The 12,271-nt window shown below is 27.1% G+C and overlaps 1 protein-coding gene across 1 annotated transcript in view; it reads left to right on the top strand.

Moving 5' to 3' along the window:
* LOC122508806 overlaps nucleotides 1-5,040 on the top strand; it is a 333,590-nt gene extending 328,550 nt beyond the window's left edge. Inside the window, exon 15 of the mRNA XM_043622366.1 lies at nucleotides 4,028-5,040. Coding sequence (XP_043478301.1) covers nucleotides 4,028-5,040 — 1,013 coding nt within the window. The remainder of the gene's footprint in view (nucleotides 1-4,027) is intronic.
* Nucleotides 5,041-12,271: the final 7,231 nt, after the last annotated feature.

Genomic DNA, 12,271 nt, shown 5'->3' on the forward strand with positions numbered 1-12,271 from the left:
ATCATTTTTCTTAAGAATTTAATTTTTTTTTAAATTTAAATCGATGCAAAAATTCAATTATTTCTATAAATAATATAACTCATTGTAGAATTTCAATTATTTTTTCATACAATTTTAAATGAATTCCGCGAAAAGTGCAATTATTTTAAAGAAATTTTATTAAAATATATTTATAAAATAAAAAATCTGATTTAAAAACAAAATTGATTTTTTTTGAAAAATTTTTTAAATAAAATAATAGAATTTTCAAATAATTGCAGAAATTCAATTATTTGAAGAAAAAATAAAATTCTTCTTATAAAATTCAACTATGTTTAAAATTCGAAACAAATTCTCGTAAAAATACCAATTATCTTTATAAATAACAAAATTCTTCTCCAAATTTCAATTATTTTCATAAATGTCAAAAAATTTCTTGTCCTAATTTCAATAATTTTAAAAGAATTTTCTAATTTTAATGATTTTAATATCTACTATTTTAATAAAATTTTCCAAAAAGAATTCAATTATTTAAAAAAAAAGTTTAATAAAATTTTATGCAAACATTTAATTATTTTCATAAATAATAAAAATTTGACTACAATTCAATTATTTTCATAAATAATAGAATTTTTTTAAGTAATTCAATTTTTATTTTCATGAAAAATAATTTTAATTTCTAGAAAATAATAATTGAATAAAATAAGTCAATTTATATCTCGGACGTTAAAGATCTTTTTACTAAATAATAATTGTATTAAAATGATGAGAATAATTTTGATTAGAAAAATTAATTAATGATATGAAATTACAGGTGGTGCTGTCGAAGAATTGTGGCCAAAAATTAAAGATAAATACAGCAAAATTTCGAGAAAAGATGTAAAATCTGTAGATGAAGTGGAATATCTGGAGACTTTCTCTTTCTTGAGGAATTTTATTAAAAAGAGAGGAACAAAAAAGTAGAAGTTCGCAATTTATTAGAATTTTAAATTAATTATGTTTTATTCACAATTAAATTGTGTAATTTTAAGAAAATATCTCTATTTTATAAAACAAGTTAAATAAAAATTGGGCTTTTTTAGATATGATTCTATTTTAATAATTATGTTTTCCCTATTAGTCGCTTTACATAGAAAGGAATTTTGGCAGTAATTACCTTAATTTTTTATAAATATTTTTATTAAAATAATTTAATTTTACAGTAACATTATAAAACTAATCGATTCTGTATATAACACTGTCATATTTTTTTCAATTAAATTACTCCCCCAATAATGATTAATTATAACATAAGAAACAATATCACAGAAGGTTTACTGTGTTCAAGATTTTTTGAAATACAACGCGAAATATTACGCTTAAAACATAAGCGAAATTGTGCATTGACGATAAAAATTTTTACTTGTAGCTATCAATTTTTGAAATAATTATAATATTTTCTATTTATGTTCCTATTATATTTTTATGAATTATAATGGATAAAAATACGTATTTATTTCCTATGGTTTTTCTGGTTCTTTAATTGAGCAATCTTAAGTGTTTAAAAAATGGAATATATAGTAAATGCGACAGAATACTCAGGTTGTTCAGTAGGGTGGTCCAAAAAAAATGCATGGGAAAAAAAATCGGAATTTTAATGCTCTCACCGCTTATGATTGTTTTATATAGAGAAAAAAAATACCCCTATTTTTTTAAAATAAAGAAATATTTAGAGGTCGCTCAAACCGCTCAGTATCCCATGTAAAATGCATGGGGAAAAAACACTTTTTCGTAGAATTGGTATAGAATCCTTGAAAATCAACAAACCAAATAGAAAAAAATAGAAAACAAAATTAAACTTCAAATTAAAGTGCCGTAAAAAAATTTTTGCAAAATCAGAAAATTGTCATAATTTTCTTCCAACCTACATAGAAACACCTCTATACAAATTAAGCTATCTTGAAGTTTGTTCCAAAAGTACATTTTTTCAGTTCATTTACCATATGTCTATACGTTCAGACTAAATAAAATAAATAGTTGAAAAAAGTGAAATGTATTTCTAGCTTTTATTCAGATAAGATTTTACATAGAAATTATTTTCTTGTGAATAAAATTTTATAAATAATGATGAATCGACATATATTTGCTAATTTAAGTGGTAAGTTTAAATTTTAATATTTTTATAAATAAAAAATTTTCAGAAGTAATATTTGATCCAACCTCTAAATTTTCATGTCCATTAAATAAATTTATTATACAGTTCTAATTTTATATCTAAGACAAAACACTTTTTTACATTACATAAGAAATTTTTAAAAGTGAAATTCAAATAACAGATATTCCATATATTGACTTAATTTAAAATTCCAATCATCCTTGGGTAAAATGTTTTTAAATTTTTTCTCACACAGCATATTTCAAAGATGTGTTTTGAAATTAAGATTAAAAGTAATTATGCTTTATTCAGAAAGGTACTTCATTTTTAAAGTAATTACAGGGTGACCACTTTTTTTATAAAAATAATTCACGGGCATTTCCCGGTTATAAATAATTTTTCCCGGTCATAAAGAATAACTCTGAAAATAAATTATTCCATGAATAATTGAAAAAATTCCCTGATTTTTATACAAAACTTTGACTTTTTCTCAAAACCTTAAAATATTTTAGTTTACTCTAAAAATAAATGAAACTCCAAAATATGTGTATAATACATTTTTTGAATATTTTTAACTGTAAAATCATTTGGAACTTAAATAGATTTTTTGAAATAAATATTTAATTATTATTGATTATTTTTCCATAGGAAGATTTAAAAAAAAACTAAAATTTCAAATCCTTTAAACTCGAATAATTTTTATAAATGCTACTGTAAATTATTAAAAATTATTTTCAAAATTTCATTTCAACTATTTCCTAGAAATTTTAATTAAAATATTTCTAAAATCCATTTGTTTACAAGACAATTTCATGAAATTTTGAATAATTTGAAAGTTTTTCAATTAAATATTATATATTTAAAAATATAATTAATTTGAAAAAAAAGTGGATAAAAATGTTTCAAAAAACTAACTTATTCAGAATTTTTAATTAAAATCTTTTACAATTCAACTTTTACAAAACTTCAATTTGAAACTTTTTAAAATTCAATTTACGTTAATATTATTAATTTTAATTTAACATTCATAAAAATATAGAAAAAGTTGTTTACAAATAATTGTAAAAAAACGAATTGATGTTAATGCAAAATACGGTTTTTTAAAAATTTATTTTCTAAGAAAAGAAATTTTATTTATTTTTTATTTACTTTATTCATTATGTAAAAATTAATTTTGATAAATTTCGTATCACTTTTGTTCTAATTAATTCAAATTTTTAATAATTCAAATTTGTTTTATTATAATATTATTACAAAAAAAAAAATTTAAATTGATTTATTTTTCACTATTTTATAGGATGTGAAATTTTTTCTGTTTCAAATATTTTCGACGAATTGAATTAAAATTATATTTTGTTTAATTATTGTTAGAAATAGAAAAAATTTAAAATTAAATTTAATATATTCTTTTTTTAAGTATGTTACGTTGGACAACAAAATTCATAATTTTCTTATAAATTCTAGAAATGGATTATTTTTATAGTACTTTTGATAAAATTTCCTGACAAAATAAAACGATTTTATAGAAGATTATTCAATTTTTCTAATGAAATATAATTAATAAGTCTTAAAATAAATATTTCTATTTTTTCTCACAAAATAATCAGTGTTTTTCAAAAAAAATTTCTAAAATTCCGGTTAAAATCAAAATTCACTGCCATTTCCCGGTTTTTTCCGGTCCAAAAAAATTCCCTGGCATTTCCCGGTCCAGCGGCCACCCTGTAATTTGTATGGAATCCCCTACAAGTAGTTTATTAACAAAATTTGTTTTAAAAATGTTTCTCAATAAATAATGCATGTTTTTATGCTATTATATATTCATTCATTCATCCAACTATCTACATATTCTTTTATACACAAATCTTCATTTATTATTCAATAAATTATTTCTATTATTTGTCTATTAATATTTAGAAGCAGATCGCGGTCTTATTGTTGGAATGAATTTATCGGGGAGCACTGTAAGAGAAATTTCCAACGTAGTTGGTTGCTCTGTCAATACGGTTCGTTTATGGATCAACCGACACGCTGCCGGAGGATCACGATCTTTAATGGATCATCGGAGATATAATCGTCCCCCAAGAAAAACTAACGTTATCCAGGAAGAAGTAATTAATGAATATTTTACTGAGAATCCATTTTGTTCATCAGCAGATTTTGTGAATCGTATAGGTGCTAACATCAGTGTGCAAACAGTCAGACGGCATTTGAATGAGATGGGAATTAAGAGCCGTATTCCTGCCGTAAAATTTGCGTTAAATGTCGCTCATCGTGAGGAACGCATAGGATATGCTCTACAGTACTTACCAGAACTTCCAGAATTTTGGTCAAACGTTATATTTATGGACGAAAAAACGTTTTCAACCACAGAAGATGGCCGTCGACGTGTCTGGAGAAATAAGGAAAGCAGACTCAGTGAGAAATGTGTTGTCTCTAAAAAGCGTAGTAGTCGAATTTCTTGCAACTTTTGGGGATGCATTTCTGTTCACGGAGTAGGCGAGTTGCAAGAGGTCAATAGGAGATTAAATTCTAGAGGTTACGTAGACATTTTGGAAAACGTTTTTCTTCCTTACATGAACAGAATGTTCCCTGTAAACGAGCACGAAGAAGTTAAAGTAGTGCAAGACAATAGTCCGATTCACAGTGCTCGTTTGACTCAAAATTGGTACGAACGACATGATAGAATTACTTTATTGCCTCATCCTCCGTACTCACCTGATCTAAATCCTATTGAAAATATTTGGGCAACTGTTGTGAGTGATTGGCAATCAGATCAAGATAGAAATTTAGAAAACCTGATTAACCATGCATATCAAAGTTGGGAAAATTTACGAAATGCCCCAGAAATTGCCGCAAATTGTATTTACTCTATGCCAAGGCGCCTTCAAAATGTTATCGAAAAAAATGGCTTTTGGACGAAATACTAATTTTTTTCCATACATCGTGGTGAATAAAAGGATTCAAATTATTTATTTAAAGTTTTTTGTTGTGGCACCGAATGTCAAGCCAAATGTTGAATAACGATAGTTGCAGTACAAGCATACATAAATTAAAATTTTTAATGATGTCTTCATATTTCGTAATAATTTAAAATGACCGAGTGATAAAATTATTATTTTATATTATAAGAATATTGTTTCTGTAACTTGTTCAAAATTATTTTCATGAATTCAATTCAATTATCATTTTTTTAAATTTTTAACTAAAATTTTTCTTTAAATCAATTATTTTTAATAATTTTTGAAAAAGTTCTGTGAGAATTGTCAAATCCATTTGCTTACAATTTAATTTTACACGAAATTTCGTTTATTCAAAAATTCTTCAATTAATTATACATTAGAAAAGAGAAACATGAAATAATTTTTTAAATTCTGCAGAATTGTTAAAAGTTTGAAAAATTCAGATATTCAAAGATTTTAGTTTGAAACCTATCTTTTAAAATTTACTCTATAATGCATTTAATGTTCAATTATTATCCATAATTTTAACTAAAATCCATTTATTAACTATTCTCCATCAAAATAAAAAATATTTGTATTACTTTAATAATATTAAAAAATCAATTAGGTATTATTATCTACTTAAAATAAAAGTTATTAATTCATTGGGTATTTTTTTCGCCATCCTATGCTACTATGATAAAGAGTCGCAATAGGATTAAAATTTTAGAAATCATCAGCCAAAAATTTGATGTTTAATTGTCGAAAAAATTAAGTATACTAGTTTCACCAGCTTTAATTAAATTTTTGCGAATTCAGATGTATTGGAAAAAAATATTATTCTTTCAAGTAATTTAATTGAAAATAAACTGAAATTAATTGATATCTTCAAAGGAATTTAATCTAAATTTTTCCAAAAAAATTAAATTTTTTCTAGCAATTTTTAAAGAAACTTCCAAAATAATTAAGTTTGATAAAGAACTTTTGTTAAAATTGTAATTAAAATAATTGAATAACTCAAAATAATTTTATTAATCCAGAAAATAATCCAATTAATTGTAAATAAATAAATTTTTTAAATTTTTCATCAAAATACTTAAAAAATTAAACGTTATATTTAAAAATAACAAAATTTGAGCATAATAATAAAATTAAAATAAAGTGATTCGCGTTCTTGACAGTTAATAATATAATCTAATAATATAATTTTTTAAAAAGATTCTATATTTTTTTCAATTTTATTATAATTTCAGAAAATTTCTCCGAAATCGAGGTTCATGAGTTCATCTTAAAATTCGTCCAAAATCTAGTCTTTCAATTGATTTTAAAACACGCCTTAAATCTTGTCCTTCAATTGATCCTAATACTCGTTGTAAATCAAGTCCTCATATTTATCTGGAAACAGCTTTTTGATAATAAATTTATATTCTCTCATTACTATATTTTATTTTCCTAGAACAAAAAATAAATTAACCAATTCTTGTTCTATTATTACATGATAAATAAAATAGAAAAATTTTCAGAAATAATTTTACAAGTAACTGAATAATATTATAAAGTTAAATAAAATTAGTAATAAAAATAAATTTAATTATTTTCAATACATATTATTTACAATTCTTTCGAAACTCAAATATAACCTTATTTTTCTCATCTTTTAATTTTTTATTACACTTGTTAGTTTTACTAAAAATAATAAAAGTTTAAATTACAAATTAGTCAAATATTATTCACTTTTATAAAACAAACTTTATAAGAAAATTATTATGCATTTTGTAATGTTTTTATTCTATTTAACCTTTATTTTGAAATTATAAATGTTGATTATACTTATCTTTCAACCTGCAAAATGATTTGACAATCACGAATTTCACTATGCAAAATATTTGCTTCCATTGACTTCCATTAACCTTCATTAATTTTGATGTTTATACATATTTTTCAATAAATTATACAATTTTCAAGTTTGTATATATTTTTCATATTGATGACCAACGATGACACATGTTTTAGTGACAAGTATTTAGGCATTGATTACAATATCATGAGATGCAACGCAGACTTTCAATTTTCTGCAGCAACTTCAAGCACAAGGCATTTGTAGTTTCTACTGTATCTTGGAAACAGGCGATGGAAGGAACTGATGCCAGTGAATGGAAAGAAGCAGTCACAGACGAAATAGAGGTCCTTATCAAGAAGGATACTTGGACAATAGTCGATCGTCCTAATGAAAAGAATATTATTGACAGCAGAACCGTACTCCGAAATAAATATAATGCGAAGGGAGAAATAGAAAAGAGGAAAGCAAGAGTTGTAGCTCAGGGATTCAGTCAAAGGCCTGGAGTTGACTACAATAATACCTTTACCCCTGTTGCTCGCCTTAGTTCGATACGTCTATTGCTTGCCCTCGCCGTGAAATACGATCTATTAATTCAACAATTAGACATAACTGCGGCTTAATTTAACGGGACAATAGATGAAGAAATCTTTATGGAGAAACCGAAATTACTGAAAGATTCACTCGAGAAAATCGCTCAATGTCATGGAGCTCGTAGTTCGATTGGAAATCGAGCAGTTAACATGTTAAAGGAACTCAACTCAGACAACAAGGTTTGTAAGCTTCAAAGATCTATCTATGGATTAAAACAAGCCAGACATTAGTGGAACAAGCGACTCGATGAAATATTGAAAAATTTGCACTTGAAATCCAACGAAGCAGATCCTTGCGTATATCATCTTCAATCTGATGGAGATATTTTAATAGTTCTGGTATACGTAGATAACATTCTTGTCGCCTTTCGAAAAGAGACTTATTTAAATTATATTGTTTCAGGTCTTTCTAAAAAATTGGAAGTAAGGAATTTAGGCGAAATTAAACATTGATTGGGTTTTGAAGTATCGAGAGGGAAGAACTCGATAAGCATCTCGCAGTCCACATACATCAGGAGCATTTTAAATAAATTCAATATGCAAGAAGCAAAATCTGTATCAATTCCAATAGTCGGAGGAACGAAGTTCGAGAAAAATTGCATCAATGGAGAAAATAATCATAATAAGAGACCTTACCGCGAATCGATCGGAGCTCTCAATTACTTGGCCGTTGTATCGAGACCTGATATATCTCACCAGCTGCTTAAGTCAATTCAACGACTCCATGAAGAGCAACATTGGACAGCCGCTAAAAGAGTTCTGCGTTACCTAAAAGGTACAATCGATTTGGGTATTGTTTATACTAAGACTTCGTCTTTCATCGAGGGTTTCGTGGATGCAGATTGGGCGGGGTGTCCAATTGATCGTAGATCTTTCACAGGATTCGTTTTTACACTGAGTAATGGAGCTGTGACATGGGAGTCACGAAAGCAGCGTACTGTAGCATTGTCTTCGCCCGAATCGGAATATATGGGTTTAACTGAGGCCGTCAAAGAAGCCATTTATCTCCGAAAATTTCTTTCTAATCTCGGATTCAATGACGCCAGGAAAATAACAAACGGGAATGATAATCAAGGGGCACAACAACTTGCCAAAAATCACACATTCCATTCTCGAAGTGAACATATCGACGTGAAGCATCATTTCGTCAGGGAAGCTCTTCGAAATCAACTCGTTGATATCACTTATATTCAGACGGACAAAATGCCTACCGACGTTCTTACAAAGGGTTTGTCTAAAGACAAGCATCAAATGTGTATTAGTAAAATGGGAATGAAATTTATTTTAGATTCAAATATCGCTTAACTTGAGGCGGTGTGTCAAAGTTGTTCAAACTATCGCGCCATTTCTACACTCAAATACGGATGTACGTAATCTTTTATGTTCTTAAAGCGACACACTTCCTTCTACGGACATATTAAATACTTTTTCAGTAATGTGTTAACCTCACTACGTATAGTACCTATCTTTGTGTATCTAGAATCGTCTTTATTAAATATATTCAACTCTTTTAAATCTTACTCGTTAATTATTCGTTTTATCACCCAAAACTCTGCTTAACAGTTCAAGCCGTGCCATTTTTTTCTCAACGTAATATTACTCAATGGTAATCAAAGAATAAGTACTATTTTTTTCATTTTAAAATTCGATTGCGAACATGGTTTTTTGCTAATTTGTTATAAATAAATAATTTGTTTATTTATTAAATTTCAATATTTTTTTACGAAAAAAATTTTATTCAAAACTTTGACTCAAATAAAAAAGATTGCCTCTTGGATCATTAAAATCAGTTAACAAGTTTCTTTTTAATTAATTTTTTTTAAAAAAGTGTCTAAAAACTTTAATTGTTTATAATAATAAAAAAAAAATTTTTTTGGCAAATCCTTTGATATACTGTTTTTTTTATATAAAACACTATAGAAAAAACAACATTTTGGCGAAAAATAAATTTTTTTAATTTTAGGTGGCACGTTTCAAAATTCTTACTCATGTGTCAAAATGTAGGTCAAAAGTGACCTACTTTTATAGTTGAGGGTTGAAAATTAAGGAAAAAATTTACCTCAAGTATAAATGTAATCTTTATGTGTAGGGAATAAGTTGAAAAGTTACGTAAAAAATTAGATTAGATTTAAACTTACCTACAAAGTTATTCGAAGTCACTGCTTCATAATTTAAAGAATTGGCGTAATCTTAATATTAGGTTTCAATGAATAAAGTTGTTATAAACTAACACCTGTTTTTAAAAAATCCCTCTAAAAACTAATTTGCCTATTTTTTACTTATAAAACTTGCATATACTTTTTAAACATATTGCAGTAAGTTCGTACATAAAAACTAAACATTTTTCTCTTTTGATCCCCATCTCTATAACTGACTGTTTCTGAGATATTCCATTTGTAACAACTGCACAGCGTAATAACCGCAGCTAGTCTCCCCTATTTACCAAACCTTACACTTCAAAAACTAAAAGAAAATACTATTTCTTTTTATTATAACAACAGTTTACAAAAATTTTAAATAGACCTCAAGAGATCTCTTTAAAATTTATTCGTAAATGTGAAAAATGAAATTTTAAAATCTATTAAAATTTTTGGCTGAGGACTATTTTTAAACCCGTTGTTTTAAATTTTTAATTATTTTTAATTTATTTTAAATTGTTTTAAATTTTCATTAAATCACTTAATAGTACTTTAACTCACTGTTATATTCACAAAGTTTTGTTTGATTTGTGCGGAAACTTAATTTTATAAATAATTTTAATAAAAAGTTTTAAAATTTTCTAAATAGCAAAAAATATTATAAATAATTCAAAAATTTTCAAAACAACCCGTGAACATATTACCTGATACTATAGTACTTAAGAATATAGAAGCTTATTTTAAGTTTTGCAACTTTGTTTATTACTTTATTTTTAACGTAAAGTACATGGTTGCAGGCGCAGTATCAAAGAAACTTTGGATGAATCTTCAGGATGGAATCGTCTTGTAGAAGATGCTGGAGCAGCAGGCCTTCGCGGTGAAGATTGTTCTGTACTCTACAGAGGGTGCAATCTTTCCAAAGATTACTCCAGTGAAAAATAAAATGTTAAACATCAAGACATTTCATATTTGCTAACTAAAGAACAATATATTTTAATGTAAAGTTTTTGAGTAATAAAAATTATTTAGTACCTTAAGTCGAAATTTAGAACCTGAGTAAGAATTTTTAAAACGTGCCACCTAAAATTCAAAAAATTTATTTTTGGCTAAAATGTTGTTTTTTCTATAGTGCTTTATATAAAAAATCACTATATCAAAGAATTTACCAAAAAAAAATTTATGTTATTGTTATAAACAATTTAAGTTTTCAAACACTTTATAATTGGTGGCCCGAATTTCCAATTATAAGGGGAAAAGGAGGGAAAGGAAAAGAGAAACAAAGAAATATTACAATATAATATTTATTTGACTTACTCAAAATATCCGTTGAATTTGATTACAAGTCACCACTAGATCGAAAAGAAAGACGAACAGAATATCACGACACAGGTGTCAAGTACGAGTCGCAGTAACAAGTGTCGCGTCTGCTCGCGAATTCGGCGATTGACACCCTCGAGGCCCTTCGGCCGCTTCCGGGTTCAATCGCCTCATTCGCGACAGACGCGGGAGAATTTGTAACACCGTGTTACACCCCCCTTCCCCTGAACGGAACGAAGTGTTACCCCTTACACCCCCTTTCGCAAGTTGTTATTCTAAGTTTAAACTTTAGAGACACCCGGTATAAGTCTTGATTTTCTAAAAATTTTATTTTTTCAACTTATTTCATTCAATTTTATTTGTCAACCGGTATATTAATTTTATTTCTAAGTTGACAAAATTATTTCCGAATTAATCGCGAAAATTTTCGTGTTTACTATTTTGTTCAATGTTACACACTACCTTGACCACGAAAACAAAACAAACCGGCGTCTTTCAACGACCAACTTTTCTCTTAAAAACAATCGATAAATTCACTTTTTCTTTTTAACTCTCGACTTTATTTTCCGTTTCTTCAATAATTTTCACTAATTTTCGTTAATTTTCACGAATTTAGTCAAGATTTCAAGGAATTTTTCACGATTAGTTTTTACCGGTCTTAACGCGCACTTTTTCACAGAAATTTTGTCTTGTCTGCGTCCGTCACAAAGAAAATTTGTCACATTTGTCAGAAAAACACAATACAAGAATGTTTACAATAATGTCAAGATCAATAATATTCATGCACAAAACATAAGATACACAATTAAATATGGGAAACAGGAAAAAGGAAAGATTTGGTTTCGAGATTAGGCGACCATGAGGTGACAGGTGGAATTTTCAACAATTAAAAAATGATGAAAAAAATGAATTTTCTGGGGATTTTCAACAAACGAAGATGATGAAAAAGTTATTTTGGGAATTTTCAACAAACGAAGATGTTGAAAAAAAATTGTTTTTTTACAGAAGGGAAATGAGAAAGGTGAATTTTTACGTTGGGCGCCAATTTATAATTGGTGGCCCGAATTTCCAATTATAAGGGGAAAAGGAGGGAAAGGAAAAGAGAAACAAAGAAATATTATAATATAATATTTATTTGACTTACTCAAAATATCCGTCGAATTTGATCACAAGTCACCACTAGATCGAAAAGAAAGGCGAACAGAATATCACGACACAGGTGTTAAGTACGAGTCTCAGTAACAAGTGTCGCGTCTGCTCGCGAATTCGACGATTGACACCCTCGAGGCCCTTCGGCCGTTTCCGGGTTCAATCGCCTCATTCGCGACAGACGC

Source organism: Leptopilina heterotoma, unplaced genomic scaffold (assembly GCF_015476425.1).
Source record: "Leptopilina heterotoma isolate Lh14 unplaced genomic scaffold, ASM1547642v1 Lhet_570, whole genome shotgun sequence".
NCBI lineage: Eukaryota > Metazoa > Arthropoda > Insecta > Hymenoptera > Figitidae > Leptopilina > Leptopilina heterotoma.